Source organism: Aureobasidium namibiae, assembly GCF_000721765.1.
Source record: "Aureobasidium namibiae CBS 147.97 unplaced genomic scaffold scaffold_5, whole genome shotgun sequence".
NCBI classification, from domain to species: domain Eukaryota; kingdom Fungi; phylum Ascomycota; class Dothideomycetes; order Dothideales; family Saccotheciaceae; genus Aureobasidium; species Aureobasidium namibiae.
In genome coordinates this window covers 871,842-888,639 of record NW_013581204.1, presented here as the reverse complement: position 1 = coordinate 888,639, position 16,798 = coordinate 871,842, and the positions used below count along the sequence as shown (strand labels likewise).

The 16,798-nt window shown below is 51.7% G+C and overlaps 6 protein-coding genes across 6 annotated transcripts; 3 read left to right on the top strand and 3 right to left on the bottom strand.

The window, feature by feature from the left end:
- Positions 1 to 194: 194 nt before the first annotated feature.
- On the top strand, positions 195 to 5,831 carry M436DRAFT_43057 (CHS5 chitin synthase, class V; the record flags this gene model as incomplete). The annotated part of the gene is made up of 2 exons (XM_013573626.1): positions 195 to 475; positions 536 to 5,831. 2 exons carry the CDS (start codon positions 195 to 197, stop codon positions 5,829 to 5,831), a joined length of 5,577 nt encoding a protein of 1,858 aa, XP_013429080.1.
- A 717-nt stretch (positions 5,832 to 6,548) lies between these two features.
- Positions 6,549 to 7,738, top strand: M436DRAFT_17968 (uncharacterized protein; the record flags this gene model as incomplete). Its single annotated transcript, XM_013573396.1, has 3 exons — positions 6,549 to 6,842; positions 6,895 to 7,386; positions 7,436 to 7,738. Coding segments are annotated over 3 exons (1,089 nt in total), but the record flags the coding sequence as incomplete, so codon positions are not given.
- Positions 7,739 to 9,731: 1,993 nt separating this feature from the next.
- M436DRAFT_80456 (heat shock protein 70) lies at positions 9,732 to 12,117 on the bottom strand (the record flags this gene model as incomplete). The annotated part of the gene is made up of 5 exons (XM_013573886.1): positions 9,732 to 10,022; positions 10,082 to 10,366; positions 10,466 to 11,956; positions 12,015 to 12,054; positions 12,113 to 12,117. 5 exons carry the CDS (start codon positions 12,115 to 12,117, stop codon positions 9,732 to 9,734), a joined length of 2,112 nt encoding a protein of 703 aa, XP_013429340.1.
- A 617-nt stretch (positions 12,118 to 12,734) lies between these two features.
- Positions 12,735 to 13,387, bottom strand: M436DRAFT_71477 (GCN5-related N-acetyltransferase-like protein; the record flags this gene model as incomplete). Its single annotated transcript, XM_013573804.1, has 2 exons — positions 12,735 to 13,246; positions 13,348 to 13,387. The coding sequence occupies 2 exons, from the start codon at positions 13,385 to 13,387 to the stop codon at positions 12,735 to 12,737; spliced, it is 552 nt and encodes a 183-aa protein (XP_013429258.1).
- Positions 13,388 to 14,214: 827 nt separating this feature from the next.
- Positions 14,215 to 15,150, bottom strand: M436DRAFT_43045 (uncharacterized protein; the record flags this gene model as incomplete). Its single annotated transcript, XM_013573622.1, has 1 exon — positions 14,215 to 15,150. One exon carries the CDS (start codon positions 15,148 to 15,150, stop codon positions 14,215 to 14,217), a length of 936 nt encoding a protein of 311 aa, XP_013429076.1.
- Positions 15,151 to 15,345: 195 nt separating this feature from the next.
- M436DRAFT_71476 (alpha-L RNA-binding motif-containing protein) lies at positions 15,346 to 16,750 on the top strand (the record flags this gene model as incomplete). Its single annotated transcript, XM_013573803.1, has 3 exons — positions 15,346 to 15,378; positions 15,428 to 15,883; positions 15,935 to 16,750. The coding sequence occupies 3 exons, from the start codon at positions 15,346 to 15,348 to the stop codon at positions 16,748 to 16,750; spliced, it is 1,305 nt and encodes a 434-aa protein (XP_013429257.1).
- Positions 16,751 to 16,798: the final 48 nt, after the last annotated feature.

Below are 16,798 nucleotides of genomic sequence, written 5' to 3'. Positions count from 1 at the left end.
CTCTCTGTCTCGTGTGTGATTTTCTGCAGTACACTACTCTAGGGCTCTTGTTGTTCTATCACAGCCCGACGTCAATCGCTTTACCCATCGCCCCACGGTCTCTTCCGTGTGCTAATCTTTCGTTCAAGGGGGTCGGTTGATATTTTGTCGACCGGTCTGCCAGCAACACAAGAGTAAAGCAGCACCAGGCCAATATGGCTGTTCCTGCTCACGCTCAGGCTTCACTGCCTGCGCTCCCTGCTCATCTTCAAGATGACAGCCACCTGACAGCACACCTGGCCAGCAGGTTCCACGTCTCGCTGCCCACCGCCCAGTTGTCATCACACGCCATCATCGCCCTCAACACATACACGTCTTCGGCCAAGGGCCCGGATGGCTCAAAAGAAGGCAGCGCTATGGGCGCTGCTGAGGATCTGGCTTCAAGAGCGTGGACTCGACTGGGGGCCAGACAGGAGAACCAGGCCGTTGTCTTTCTGTATGTGTCCTTCCGTGCTTGTGACACAAATGCCCACGTTCTTCTCTAACCAGTACACAGCGGTGAAACCGGCTCAGGCAAGACGACCCTGCGCTCGCACGTTCTCTCTGCCCTATTGACCTACACATCGACGCCACTGTCCAACAAGCTGTCCTACGCCGCCTTTGTTTTCGACACTCTGACCACCACAAAGTCTGTCACCACTCCCACCGCCTCCAAAGCCGGTCTCTTTTTCGAACTTCAATACGACACATCCTCCAGTCTGCACCCGACCCTTGTCGGTGGAAAGCTACTCGACCATCGTCTCGAGCGCAGCAGAGTCGCCACTATCCCTCCTGGCGAGCGTAACTTCCACGTTCTCTACTACCTCCTGGCCGGTACCAGCCCGCAAGAGAAGGAGCATCTCGGTCTTGATCAGGCAGGTCCTGCTACCAACAGACACTCGCTTGGTAATGGCGGCGCAAAGAGATGGAGATACCTGGGACACCCTAGTCAGCTCAAGGTTGGCATCAACGACGCCGAAGGATTCCAGCACTTCAAGACGGCTCTACGCAAATTAGAGTTCCCTCGTGACGAGATTGCTCATATGTGCGAGATGCTTGCTTGTATCCTGCACATTGGTCAGCTCGAATTTGTGACGACTCAGTCCACTACACCATCGGCCGATGACAGTGGTGGCTACTCGCACGAGGGTGGCGAGGACGTTACTTCGGTCAAGAACAGAGAAACTCTTCACATCGTAGCAGCTTTCCTCGGTGTTTCCGAGAGACAACTAGAAGAGAGTCTGGGATACCGCACAAAGAAGCTGCACCGCGAGCGCGTTACAGTCATGCTGGATCCCAAGGGTGCTCGAGACAACGCTGATGAGCTCGCACGCACCTTGTACTCGCTTTTTGTCGCATACACCATCGAGCGTATTAACCAGAAGATCTGCTCGGCAGAAGAGGCCGTTGCCAACACTATTTCCATTGTTGACTTCCCAGGCTTCGCACAATCTTCTTCTACAGGATCCGTACTGGACCAACTACTGAACAACGCAGCATCAGAATCTCTCTACAACTTCTGTCTGCAGAGCTTCTTCGAGCGCAAGGCTGATCTTCTCGAGACTGAAGAAGTCAGCGTGCCTGCAACCAGCTACTTCGACAACACCGATGCTGTCAAGGGTCTGCTGAAATCCGGTAACGGCCTTTTGAGTATCCTGGACGATCAGATGCGTCGTGGCAAGACTGATCAGCAGTTCCTCGAGAGCGTCAGGAGACGTTTCGAGGGTAAGAACCCTGCAATTGAGGCTGGCGCCGCTACTCAGACTCTTCCCGGAAACAACTTTGCTACCCGTAATGCCAATGCTGCATTCACCGTCAGACATTACGCTGGCGAGGTTGACTACCCTGTGGAGAACCTCCTCGAAGCCAACGGCGAGATCATTTCCGGTGATCTCATGAACCTGATCAACACGTCTTCGAACCAATTCGTCAGTGATCTTTTTGGTCAGGAAGCTTTGAGCAAGGTCGTCCATCCCAAAGATCGCTCAGCAGTTATGCAAGCCTCGGTCGCCTCCAAGCCTTCAAGAATGCCTAGCATGGCCAAGCGCACTGGTGAGCGCCCTGCAAGACTCGGTACCACGAGACAGGACAGCGACAATGGCAAGAGAAGCACTTCTCGCACTGGCAAAGGAGGTGAGCCGGAACAGCAACAAGGTGCCGCTGCTCAGTTCCTGTCTTCCCTGGACAATATCTCCAAATCTCTATCGGACCCTCGCACCAACCCATACTTTGTGTTCTGCCTGAAACCCAACGATCGCAGAATTGCCAATCAGTTTGACAGCAAATGTGTCCGCACCCAGATGCAAACACTTGGTATCGCAGAGATCAGTCAGCGTCTACGCAACGCTGATTTCAGTGTCTTCATGCCATTCAGTGAATTCTTGGGTGTCGCTGAGGGCGATGTTTCCGTTGTGGGTACCGACAAGGAAAAGGCAGAAATGATTCTGGACGAGAAGATCTGGCCTGGCAATGAAGCAAGAGTTGGCAGCACTGGTGTCTTCCTTAGCGAGCGCTGCTGGCGCCAGATCGCCCGAGTCAGTGATCTCGACGTAGCTCCTGCTGGCATGCACGAGCAGATGACTTATGGAGAGCAGGAGGGTATGCTGTCTCCTGATCACGCTCGTAATGGTCGCAACGACTCCAATCTCAACCTCCTTGGTGCCGTAACTCCTTCCCCTGGTGCCTTCTATCACGACGACAAAGTAGCGGGTTACTTCGGAAGCCGCGACCTCGACGCCAAATCCGAAGCCGGTGCATCAGCCTTCCATGGAGGTGATATGTTCCAGAATCTGGAAACACGCTCGCAACTCGCAGAGAAGGGCAATGAGGCCAAGGTGGCAGCAATCGAGGAGATACCCGTCACAGGTGCTCGTAAAAGATGGGTGTTCCTTGTCTACCTCTTCACATGGTGGATTCCCGATGTGTTCGTTCGCATCATTGGTCGCATGCCTCGTCCTGACATCCGTATGGCCTGGAGAGAAAAGGTAGCCATCAACTTCATGATCTGGCTTGCTTGTGGCAGTTTCTTGTTCCTCATGATTGGTTTCCCTGCGCTCATTTGTCCGACACAACACGTCTTCTCGGCCGCCGAGTTGCAAGACCACAACGGTAAAGACGGTCACTCTTCTTACATCGCCATCCGTGGTGTTGTCTTCAATCTTGGCAACTTCGAGTCGATTCATTACCCTAACATCGTTCCGACATCTGCTCTGGAGAAGTACGCTGGCACTGACGCGACCAACCTCTTTCCTGTTCAAGTATCCGCTCTCTGTCCTGGTACGGACGAGAATGGCATCGATCCTGCTGTCCAACTCAACTACAAGAGCACCAACTACACCGGTCAAGCTTCGGCTGTTAGCGGTACCGATGCTCATGCCGTATACCACGACTTCCGCTGGGCCACCAACGATTCCCGTCCAGACTGGTTTGCGCAGCAGATGAAGTTCCTAAACCAGAATTACAGAAAGGGTGCTGTCGGTTACACTTCCAGCTATGTCAAGAAACAGGGCAAGAAGCAACAGTCCATTGCCATTCTTAATGGACGAATTTACGACTTCACAGAGTACATCGTCGGCGGTCGTGCTCCTAAGTACCCAGCCGGATACGATGTGCCTGACACTCCGCCCAACTCGAACTTCATGGACCAGCGTGTGGTCAATCTTTGGCAGCAACATGCTGGTCAGGATGTGACTGACGAATGGAACAACCTTGGAATGACCGTGGACCTCAAAAACCGCATGCAAATCTGTCTCGACAATCTGTTCTACGTGGCCGACGTTGACACCAGAAACTCGACCAAGTGTCTGTTTGCCACTTATCTGTTGCTCGGAATTTCGATGTTCTTGATCGTGGTCATCGGTGTCAAGTTCCTTGCTGCACTGCAATTCGGTGGCAAGAACGTCCCAGAGAACCTCGACAAGTTTATTATCTGCACTGTGCCAGCATACACTGAAGATGAAGATTCTCTGCGTCGTGCCATTGATTCCGCCGCCAGGATGAAGTATGACGACAAACGCAAACTTCTGCTCATCGTTTGTGACGGTATGATTATTGGTCAAGGCAACGACCGTCCAACTCCCCGTATTGTTCTCGACATTCTCGGTGTCCCCGAAACCGTCGACCCGGAACCATTGAGTTTCGAGAGTTTGGGCGAGGGTCAAAAGCAGCACAACATGGGCAAGATCTACTCTGGTCTGTACGAAGTCCAAGGTCACATCGTACCATTCATGGTCATTGTCAAGATTGGTAGACCTGCTGAAGTCGGAAGACCTGGTAACCGTGGTAAGCGTGATTCTCAAATGGTCTTGATGAGATTCTTGAACAGGATTCACTACAACCTGCCAATGGCTCCCATGGAACTCGAGATGTACCACCACATTCGAAACATCATCGGTGTCAACCCGACGTTCTACGAATTTTTGCTGCAGATTGATGCAGATACCGTCGTCGCTCCTGATTCAGCCACACGATTCGTTGCCTCATTCCTCCATGACACACGCCTCATCGGTGTTTGTGGCGAAACAGCTCTTACCAATGCTAAGCACTCCATTGTTACGATGATGCAAGTGTACGAATACTACATTTCGCACAACTTGATCAAGGCTTTCGAATCGCTGTTCGGCTCGGTCACTTGTTTGCCAGGTTGTTTCTCTATGTATCGCATTCGCGACGCACAGTCCGGCAAGCCTCTCTTCGTTTCTAAGGAAGTTGTCGAGATGTACGCCGAGATTCGTGTCGATACCCTTCACACAAAGAACTTGCTGCACCTGGGAGAAGACAGATACCTGACGACACTCCTGATGAAGTGGCACCCTTCTTACAAGACCAAGTTTATCATGCGCGCTCACGCCTGGACTATCGCACCCGACAGCTGGACCGTCTTCATGTCACAACGTCGTCGTTGGATCAACTCTACTGTTCACAACCTCTTCGAGCTTACATCACTGTCTCAACTTTGCGGTTTCTGCTGTTTCAGTATGCGATTCGTTGTTATTCTTGACCTGCTCTCAACTGTTATCCAGCCTGTCTTGGTCGGATACCTGGTGTACATTTTTGTTCGCATTGGACAGGATCCTACTGGTGTCTCGACCATTGCCATCATCATGTTGGTGGCCGTTTACGGTATGCAAGCGTTAGTCTTCATTATCCGCCGCAAGTGGGAGATGGTCGGTTGGATGATCATCTACTTGATTGCTACGCCTGTCTTTTCCATGGCACTTCCCCTCTACTCTTTCTGGCACATGGACGATTTCTCGTGGGGTAACACTCGTGTCGTTACTGGAGAAAAGGGTAAACAGGTTGTCGTTTCCGACGAGGGCAAGTTTGACCCTGCCAGCATTCCGAAGAAGAGATGGGAAGACTACCAAGCCGAGCTCTGGGAAGCGCAGACTTCTCGTGATGACGACGCCCGTTCCGCAATGTCCGGCGTTACCGGCGTGTCTTATGCGACCAAGTCAGCCTACCCTGGTATGGGCGGCTCTGTCTACGATTACCCACCGTCGCGCCCCATGTCGACATTGGGTGTGCCACAAGGTCCCTTCGGCAACCAGTCGCGCATCAGTCTCGCACCAAGTGAGATGGGTTTGATGACTGGTGGTTACAGCCCAAACTCCGTAGAGATGACGGACATGCCTCTTCCCAGTGACGATGCCATTCTCGCCGAGATCCGTGACATCTTGGCCAAGACTGACCTTATGACAATTACGAAGAAGAGTGTTAAGTCCGAGTTGGAGAGACGATTCGGTGTGCCGCTCGATGCTAAGAGGGCGTACATTGGCTCCGCCACAGAAGCCATCCTTAGTGGACAGTTGTAGGAAGAGCATGAACGGTGTTAGCATTTGCATTCGGCGGCGTTTTGCACCTTGTTGCATAGTTGAGTCCGTTCTTTGCAACGGATCATGTTTTAGTTAGCTTGGGTACGTGGGCGCCATTTGCACATAAAATGTTTTGTCTATCTTTATTCTTCCCAAGTCAAAATTACGAAATGCCCCGAGGTAATCCACACACAACACTTTTCTCTTTCCTTGTTGATTCCGACAAGCTGGACAAAGTTATCTGCTAATCAACGAGATATGGGAATGCAGGGTGTCCGGCATCCTGAATCTAGAGTATTGGTGTATCAACCGGTCGCAAAAGCCATCATCACCCGGGGAATCGATCCGGATTTGCCTTGTCTAGCACTGCCTACGAAAGTGAAGATATTCTCCATGACGACCAGGATAGAAAATCGTGTGTCGCATGGCTTGTCGTCACTCGGCCGCTGTTGTCCGGGAGTGCTCTCAACGGCCAACGTCGACGAACAGCCAGCCAACACAACGTTCACTCGGACCCTTCCTTGAATTTATATCAAGTATCGTCACGCTGAATTCAATCATTTCTTCCCTCTTTAACCTGCCTTGTGCAATTCTTCTTAAGAAAGATATTTCCTATTACTGATCTCATCAATCTCACGATTCTCTCAAATCTCTCGAATCTCATCATCTTGTCAAATTCAGCTTCGCTTACATACGATGAAGAGCACGACTGTTGCACTTCTCGCGTTGATTGCGGGAAGTACTTCTGCGCAGTTCTTCGTTCTCTATGGCAGGGATACTGTCGTCTCCCGTATTGACCCCATTGTCTCTCCCGGAGGCATTGGTATGCATGCTCACGAGTTTATGGGTGCTGGCAACATCAACCAAAACTCAGACTACGATTCCCTCCAGAAGTCGACATGCTCGAGTGTCGGACGTGCCAATGGCAACCCCATTATCGAAGACAAGAGTGCTTACTGGCACCCTACACTCTACGTCAAGGCCAATAACGGCACCTACCTCAGAGTTCCTGTAAGATTCACATGTCTGCTCATGGCAATCACACTGCTTACGAACTCTCCAGACCAATGGTCACCAGATCTACTACATCAATGCCGGCACTGGCCAGATGCGTGAGCCCTTCGAGTTCCCCAAGGGCTTCCGCATGACAGCTGGAAACGCCTACATCCGTGCCGCGCAAGAACACACTCCTACCAACATGGATGATGTTACTCAGTGGATTTGTCACGAAACTCCTTCGTGGAACCAAGGTGCTCAAGGTGGCTTTCCTAATGGTGTCACGTCTTGCTCACAGTACCCTTACTTCAACGGTGCTATCGAGTTCCCTCACTGCTGGAATGGCAAGGACTTCAACCTCAACTCTCCCTACTCGCACGTTGCCTATCCTGTTGGGGACATCAGAAACGGTGCTTGCCCTAGCACTCACCCTATCAGACTTCCTCATATCTTTATGGAGAACAACTACGATCTGTCAAGTCTTGAGGGAGAGTTTGAGGTCGACTCGTTTGTGTTGTCCAACGGAGATTCTACCGGCTTCGGCTTCCACGCCGACTTTGTAAGTCCGTCGCTGATTACGATTCAAGCAAATGCTAACAAGTATGCAGTTCAACGGCTGGCAAGAAGGCGTTCTGCCTAACCTACTCACTGGCTCCAGTGCCTGTGACTCTCACGATGTCGGCGACTGCTCCGGCGTAACCTTTGACACGAGTATGAATTGGGCTCAGTGCACTACTACTAACAACTTCCCTGAAGATCTCGATGGCCCGCTCGCTGCCCTGCCTGGATGCAATCCTATCACTACTGTCAACCCTGCTCCTCAGTGCAAAGCTTGTGCTGCCGGTGTGGTGGGTGGACAGTGCAACGCTGCCGCCACCGCCTCCATGACTACCAGCACGAAGAAGGCGCCTTCGACCCTTCAGACAACTACAAAGCCTGCTTCATCAACCATGCAGAGCTGGACCACCACTACCACTACTACGAGAACTGTGACCACTACTGAGCGTTCGACTACCACTGTGACTGGTGGCGCACCCACAAGCACCGAGTGCGATCAATGAACATCTTGCCAACCACCTCAAATCGATCCTCGCCGCTGGACGGATAGGTGAGTAAGACATACATCACTTTTACTAATACTTGATTTTTCCACTTCTAGGCCCTTGAGACTGCGTTCCAAGTAAGAGCCCATACACCAATATTACCCTACCGTATACGATCACGCCGAGAAACGAATATACCCACGCCGCCGTACCGATATCGATGCTGGAATCACGGAACGAGTGCAGGTTAGCATAGCCGAATACAAACGTCAATGAACATTCATGACTGCAAGAGGGAGGAACGCCTCCACGGGAAAGGGAGATATACATTTTTAATGTTTGAATCAAGTTGCTGAGCAACATTTTTTTCTTTCTCTTCGATCGATTTTGCTTTATCAATCTGAATGTACAATTCTATTCATCCATTGCTGTTTCATGATATTGTGCCTTTTCATCCAAAGTGAATTTGTACCAGGTGCTTGCGTACAGGCTCTCAGTGAGGGCCACATCACTTCTGTCAACCATATACAATGGACTATACATACTATTCTGACCTCGCTTCCCCCCAACAATATACCCTCTTAGTCCAATGGTCACCATCGTCAATTATACCGTAATCGCTAACCCAATCTAGTAGTTTCAGACCTCTTTCTCTTTGCCAGGCACTATTGTGTCGGCAATCTTTAGTCTCAACTCAACAGATCTTGAGTTCGACTCTGAGCATGCTCGTTGTCATTTGTGTCGTTTGGTGTGACAACTCCCTCGCCTGGGGAATACCTCTTCGGCGATTTTTTTCAAAAACATTATCGGTCTGTCCTCGTTGCTGTCATGGCGTACACGAGTTTCTCCGTCCGGGGAATGCCTCCTCGGCGATCACCTATCAAAATCAAATCAATCAATGTACTTGCAAAAGTCATGGAACGGATCTGGCTCCAATCAGATTCACATTCTTTGTCGGGCACATCTGTGTCGGCAATCTCCAAAAAACATCAACCATATCATCATCAACTTTCGACTCTTCGTTCGATCAATCGGCTCCTTGGATGAGTAGGGTGGCTCTTACTTTACCATGCTGACATGGAAACCAGGAATTGAGGATGAGCATAAGTCGTCATTGGGCGGGAAAAGGGCGTGGACAAAACCCAAAAACCAGAAAAGCAGAAAAAAAGAGGGTAAGTCAAAAAACATCCAGACCCGGGCAGAACCAAGGGGAAATCTACTTTTGCCACAATACAAGGGGTAGGAAGGAGAGAAGGAGTGCAAGTGGAAACGTGTGTATACATGTGATGTGAGGATAGAAACAGCCAATTTGAGAGTTTTGAAACAATCCAAAAACTGCCAGATTTTTGCCTCACATGTATCTCTATATCGAAAATCGTTGGCGTAAAAGTGTGCTATAGAGTCGTAAGTGATAGGGGAAAGAAGGAAAAGGAGTGGGTCAGGGAGACGGTGGAAGGTATAGCAATGCAAAAGGGCGTCTGAGAGAGTTGTGCATGATGAACGGAAAAGAAGAAATAGGAAACGAAGAAAGATCCCTAAATACTCGCTGCTATCAACAACACATCAAAGGGGCTAATGAATGTGAATGGTGATGATGCATTAACGATATCGTGTATGATGTTTTTATCTTGAAGGAAGCGCAACCGACAAAGAACAAATCGATTCCATGTCCTTTTCCCCCAATCATACCAATCACAAAGAGAAAGCGTAAACATGACAAAACGATAGGTGAGAGATGATAAAAGGGTCTAATGTTTTTCGTTTTTTGATGAATCAAAGTCTCGTATTATTCCTTAAAGAGACCGTCGAATTTCCTTTTCATAAAAGCAGAGGCAGTGTTGGCTTTGATGTGCTTGTCACCCTATGCGTCTTGCATCTCGGCGTCCTTCTTCTCCTGCTGCTCGCGCTGAGCGGCCATCTTGGCTGCTGCAGCGGCGGCGGCGGCCTGCTCCTGCTGTGCTTGTTGGATAGCCTCCTGCTCGGCGCGCTTCTTTGCGGCGGCCTCCTCCTGGGCTGCGAGGGCGGCTTGGCGCTCCTCCTCGAACTTGTCGAGGTAGCGCTGGGCGATGGGGCCACCAATGGCACGGATCTCGTCGATCTTGGACTGGTAGACAGCCTTGGTGGCGTCTTCACCCTCATCGTAGAGCCAATCCTGTAGAGAGAAGGGTCAGTATTCGAAAGGATGTGATGGTCGTTGGGTGTGATGCTTACCTCGCTGGTCTCGAGCTTCTCCTTCAGCTTGGTCTTCTCCTCCTCGCTAGAGAAGTCGGCGTACTCCTCATCGATCTTTGCACGCATTTCGTAGATGTAAGCCTCGAGCTCGTTCTTCTTGTCCTCGGTGTCGGCGACAAGCTTGTCCTCCATGATCATGCTGTGCTCCTTCTCGGAGAAGTCGGCGATGGCTTGCACATCGAGAGAAGCGGTGCCAGAGGACAGGGGCAGGTCACCCTTCTTGACCTGCTTCTTGACCTTGCGGGTCTTGGGCTCGTCGTTACCCTGAAAATCAATGTCAGCACTGGTTGTGATTTTGGGTCGCTTGCGTTCTCTCTCTTCATCGGATTGAGATTGCCAAGTCGTTTCTTTGTCATGACTCACCTCCTCGCCCTCGATGGGCTCCTCAACCTCCATATCCTCAACGTAGTATCCGGACTCGACGTTCAAGATACCGTTCAAGTTCAATCTGGCCTTGAGCTTGCAGATCATGAAGTCGTCCTTCTCGTCAGCCTTGACACCCTTGACGCTGAATCTGCCGATCCAGGGGTTCATCTTGCCGGGAAGCATCTCAGGCTTGGCGTACTTGGCCTCAAGGTCGAAGGCCTGCTTGCGGTAGAAAGTGAGGATCTTGGTTGAGGGCATGACGTTGCCGCGGTTGAAGACGGTCAGCGAAGTGTCCTCATCAGGGATCTCGGAGCTCTTCTCCCAGGTGAACTCGATGGGGTAGTTGCAGATGTCGTGGATGGAGAAGTCGCGGACACGGAAAACGGGGGAAAGGATGGCGCAGGCGAAAGCGGAACCACGGGCGATGGCCTCGTCGGCGTTGAGGGTGAAGGACAGCTGCTTGCCGAAGAAGTCCTGGATGGCGGCCTTGAGGGCGGGGACACGAGTGCAGCCACCGACAAGCTCGATGGTGTCAATATCCTCAACCTTCAGCTTGGCCTCGGCAAGAGCCTGCTCAAGAGGAGCAGTAGCACGGGCAAGGAGGGGCTTCATGATCTCCTCGAGCTCCTCTCTCTTGAGGAAACCGCGGACATCGACGTCGTTCATCAAGGACTCAATGTTGATGGGAGCACCAGCGTTGGCGGACAGAACCTTCTTCAGCTTCTCGCAAGCGGCAACAACACGAAGCTTGGCCTTGGGGTTCTCGTTGATGTCAACCTTGAACTTCTCCTTGAACTCAGCGGCAAAGTGGTCGACGATGGCCTTGTCGAAGTTGCGGCCACCAAAGTGACGGTCGTAAGCGGTCGAGATGACCTTGAGCTCTCCCTTGCGGAACTCGACAATGGAGACGGTGTAGTTGCTGTGACCGATATCGACAAAGGCGACTCTCTTGGGCTTCTCGTCAGGGCCGGGCATGTCGGTCTTGGTGATACCCCAGCCAAGGGCAGTGGCGGTGGTCTCGTTGATCAGGCGCAGAATCTTGAGGCCGGAGATCTCAGCGGCATCGATGATGGCTCTTCTTTGAGCATCGGTGTACCAGGCGGGGACGGCGATGACCATGTCGTTGACGGGAAGCTTGAGCTCGGCAGAAGCGGTCTGCTTGGCCCTTGTGAGGAACATGGCAGTCAACTGGGTGGCAGTGAACTGCTCCTTCTTGCCCTGGTATGACACCTCGGCACCGACCTGGCCGTTAACATCGACCAGCTTGCACGAGACGTGTTCTTGCTCAATGGCGACATCGGGGTCCTTTAGCGATCGGCCAGCGAGACGGGTGAGGGATCCGACGGTGTTCTTGAGGTTGGAGACTTCCTGTGTCTTTGCAGTCTCACCGAGGTAGCGAGACTTGGGACCGAAACCAACGAGGGCGGGAGTTGCGCGGTTGGAAACTTCGTTTGTGATAACATCGACACCACGGTTTCTGGCGACAGCCTGTTGCGCGACGTGTTAGATGCTTGTCGGGCGCAAAGCAATAGTCACGAAGACTTACAATCACGGCATTTTGGGTACCGAAGTCGAGACCGACGACACTGGGCGCAAAAGGTCAGTTGAAAGAGCATACATGTGGCGGCCAGGGCGCAGACTCACGACATGATGGGATGTGTAGTCTGTGGTGATAAAAAGAACTTTTGTAGAGGTCAAACAAGAGTCGTCTATAGGGCGACAAGGGGTATCTCAATCAAAGAAAAAAGGCGCTTGGATAAGTCTGGAGAGATTGCAGAGAGTAGGTGGGATAGAGGGGCTCCTTCGGTAGCGCTGTCGTCGTTGGGACCCAAAACACGATGATTTTTTCGCGAAGCTTCTCGGCGTTTCCAGCACGGTCGTGGTGACGTTGGACTAAACATGCTGCCTTGCTGAGGGTACGACCCTGTTCAATTATGCCATTCAGCGACAACATGGTCAAAGTCTTGTTTTCTGCGAAGTTCCACTGAGGAGCATCAATTGACAGGTATAATCTTGACACTCGTTGGGCTGGCATGGAGTCCTGTCGCTTGTAGACTGCCTGACCAGCTCTCGCAACAACTTCGAGGGCTTGATCCAAGTTCACATTACATAGCACTCGCAAAACTCACACCCTCTTGCTGTTATCGTGAAACAATGTTTGAAAACGGTCCTTTTGTACAGTGCAGATTCATGACCCTGGTTACCATAGCTGAGGCGTGATATGAGACATCGACTTCGATGGGCTTGCATCGTCAGATATGCCCTCTCATTTACCATCAATCTGCACCTTAGCCGCCTTCTCAGCCGAACCAGCCAACCTGTCCAGAGCGTCACCATCCGCTCTCAAAGTGACCCAATCTTCCATCTGCTCAGCCCCCAACATCTTGTAGAAATCCAGCGATGGCTTGTTCCACTTCAAGCAGCACCACTCCAACCTCTTACCCCCAATCCTCTTGACTTCCTTTGCCAAAGCCCCGATGAGCAGCTTTCCATACCCTTTGTTGCGGTGTTCAGGGAGGACGAACAGGTCTTCGAGGTAGACGCCGGGTGCTGCCCACCAGGTCGAATAGTTGTTGAAGTACAATCCCATGCCAGCTACTGAGTCGTCGGGGGTGCGGATCAAAAGGACTTTGGCGTAGCCGGATCCTGATGGGGGCTCGCCTCGTGAGGGGGCAAAGCAGAGAGTTGATGCTAGAGATTCCTCGGTTGCGTGGCAGGATGAGAGGGCCTTTTCGTAGTCGGCTAGTGCACGGATGAGGTTGAGAATGTGAGGCACGTCTGTCGCATGTCTCAGTATACCGACACAGTTTCAATTGGCCGAACGTATAGCAGTGTATGGGCTAGGGTCAATCGTGCCAGATGCGTATCCTTGGACTCACCCTCGCGAGTTGCATGGCTGATGCTAGGTTGGTTGGACATGGTGACGAATTGGGAGGTTTCAAGAGTGAATAGAGGTATTTCAACAGTGCCCGAGTAGATAACGCTCAGTCAAGGATATACAGAAAAATGTTTAGGGATCAGTAACAATGGATGGAAAAGAAAGGACGCCCTGTGCATGACATGTAGAATAAATATTGACCATCATTCCCCCGGAATTCTTGGCTTTGACGACCGTGGGAGAAGTCTGAGGCTCTTGTGCTCTTCACCTCCGCATGAGATCAACAAATTCTTGTGAAACTCGATGAATGCTTCGTTCTATCTACGCCACAGTTGAAGAGAGTCTCCAGACTACTCGCTATCCTCAGTTGATTGCGAACGTCAATGATCCTGGGATGGCTGTGCATAGTCTCACGGCCTTGTATCTACAGCCCACTCCATCAAATGAAGCATAGTTGCTCTATCGTCTCAATCTATTGGGCCAAGAAGCATTCCTCTGCAATCTAGCTGACTAGACGAATCGGCTGATATTGCATCTACACAAACTTTTTCTATTGCATAGCTCGTTAGCGATGGCTTCCGGAACAAGAAATTGTATGGTCAAGTATGGGTGATTGGAGAGCCAGTGAAATCAGGTTGTCAGAGATGTATTTATCGTCAAGGTTGTTCAGACAATGTAGATAAGTATTCGTAAGATCTGTTCATCATGCAATGGCTTTCGCACGGAGAAATCGAAAAAATCACTAACCTGTTGATGGTATAGATGGGGGTGTACTGCCAGCGACCGGTCGCAACAACGCGCAATCTTAGCTTCGGCGGTGGTCTGCTGAGATAGTTGTATTAATATGCCAGATATGTATCACGAGATATCATGGGTTGCTCAAAGAGGCTTCTTCGGTGGCATTCGCAATCTTGGCTTGGTTCAGAACATCGCCGCCCCATTGGACTGACCACTTTTGGGACTTTGAGTTCCATGTCATTACAGGACATTGCGCAAAAACCGTGGCCCAGCATCTTCTCATGGAGCGCGCAGTCAGCCTACGGGCATGGATAGAGTTGGAAGCATTGTCGAGAACGACACTAGGCGAGTTGAGTTTAACGAGACCAAGAGCAAGCTCAAGCGGTGATGGCAAGCTGGCCCCTCCTGCAGGCATAGGTCGACGCGGAGGAGGACCTTTGAACTTTATTTTGCCCAGAGCAAGGTCACGCAAACGCTCCCACTCTGCAACAGGAAGAGGGACAACCGTTCGGTCCAAGACTTTGGCATACCAGTCCCTAGTTGTGTTGGCAATACGCTTCTTGGGCAGGGGTCTTTCCCAGCTGTTCGTCTCTGGGATATTCAAGGCCCATGATCGGAGCTGAGAACGAACAGTCGTCGGCGGACAAGCCAGTTTCTGAGATTCGAGGAGGGCGATATGTTGAGGGGAAAGTTTGGGCAGCGTGTCGGACTTGAGGTCGGCATCGGCTGGCGGCTTGTACTGCAAGTCGCGCAGTAACTCATGTCGTCTCTTGCCAATGCGGGCATATGTCAGATGGAGGAGCTTGAGCAGAGGCTTCAGCTCTCCTTGATTGGCGCGGCGCAGTTCAGAGAGAGACTTGCGGGCATTGTCAAGCTGTGAGTGCCTCCTTTGTTTCAGGACGTCGTCAGGTTTGTGTCCAGGAGAATATTCTCGGAAGCGTTGAGCAGCATGGGTGGCTACGTATATACGGGCTTGTGGATCGGGGAGATAGGTTGCCTCACGCAGGATTGCGCGAAACAGATGGCGGGATTCATTGCATTGCTGAACGGTGAAGAGCGGCAGCATTTGATGTGGCTGGATTGACTTGTCGCATGCTGCCCGTCACCGTAAGTTTTGGCGAGGCGGCGTGCCAAAAGGTTAGACCCGGTGGACACAAGTCTTCGCCGAAAGCTGTGCATGCCGTCTTGGGCGAATTTCAAGTCCGAGCCAGTCGTCGCTGCCAGTTGATTGCTTTGTATCTGCTTTGCGCCCACACTCGCCATGCGTAAGAGGTTTCACGGTTTGAAGAAGCCCGTATGCTGCCCTTTCTCTGCCCCCTCGCTGCCTCGCTGACAATGCGCAGAAAGTCCGAGCCGACTGGTCAAAATGGACTCTCTATAACATCTCGCGCCTAAACACTCCCTTCGCCGCTTCAAAGACCTTCTTCCAGCAGAAGTGGCTAGCAAAATCCTTGACCCGTGCCTATCATGGTGAACAAATTCGCGAAGGAAAATGGACTCGCATGTTCGACCGTCGCCTCCCCGCCGTCGTACCCATGGATTACAAACTTCTCGCCCGCACAGATGGTTCCGAACAGGCTCAAGGTCGTGGCTCTGGTCTTATCGTCACAAAGAAAAAGGATGACTCGGATCGATCAGAAAGAGACCGACCTCCGCAAAGGACCCCCTACATGCACATGACATATTTCCCGACTGAGCGCAGATTGGATACTGCTGTTTGGCGTGCTCTATTCGCCAGTAGTGCTCGTCAAGCCAGACAATTCGTCGTCCACGGCTCCGTAAAGGTCAATGGAAAGAAGGTAGTGCCATTGCTTTGTCGAACTAGCTGTTTCGCATGCTAACATATCTAGATGGTACACCCTGGTTACCTTCTCAACCCCGGCGATATGTTCTCAGTAGATCCTGAGCGTGTTCTCTATGCTACCGGCGCACGCAAGCACAACAAGAACTCCCCAGACACACTGCAAGGTCGCGAAGAGCCCGATGAGGCCGAGCAAATCGTGGACGAGGATGCCGAAGACCTCGACGAGGCTGAAGTCCAGGACAAGGAAGAGAAAGCGGCCGCCAAAGCTGCCAAGACAATTCCGTCAGCCGATGAGGACCCCAAGGCTGCTCTCAAGTCGTTGCTTGCTCGTGCACAAGACATTACTAGGGAAAGCAAGGACGGCTTGTCTGGCAAGCGCAAGCAGGATCTACGCGCCTTTGCCAAGTCTGTCAAGCAAACCATGTCTCGCCTACGACCTTCTGGCATCGTCAAGCCAGGTACCGAGACCATCGACACATTGGAGGAGACGCTAAAGGCCATCGCCGCCAAGGTTCCTGTTGAAGGTGCACCAGCTGAGGCTGCCCTACCCGATCAGACAAAGCCAGTCAAGAGAGAAGACGCATTCCGTGCTCGTAAGGACGCCGAGCTACTACACGCCGCACTTGCACGTGCAAACGAGAACCCGATCGACGCATCAAAGCCGTATGCCACACCATGGAGACCGCGTGAGTTCATGAGTGCATTTGCATTCATCCCGCGGTACCTGGAAGTCAACCAGAAGATCTGCAGCGCAGTGTACCTCCGTCACCCAGTTGCCAGACCTGGATTGGCAGAAGTGCCCACACCGTTTGCCAACGAGACAATGGCTCTGGCATTCAACTGGTATCTCCGCAGACGTTGAAGAGACTACTTCAGCTTGTACACGATCAAAATCAATTGGGGCGGCGTT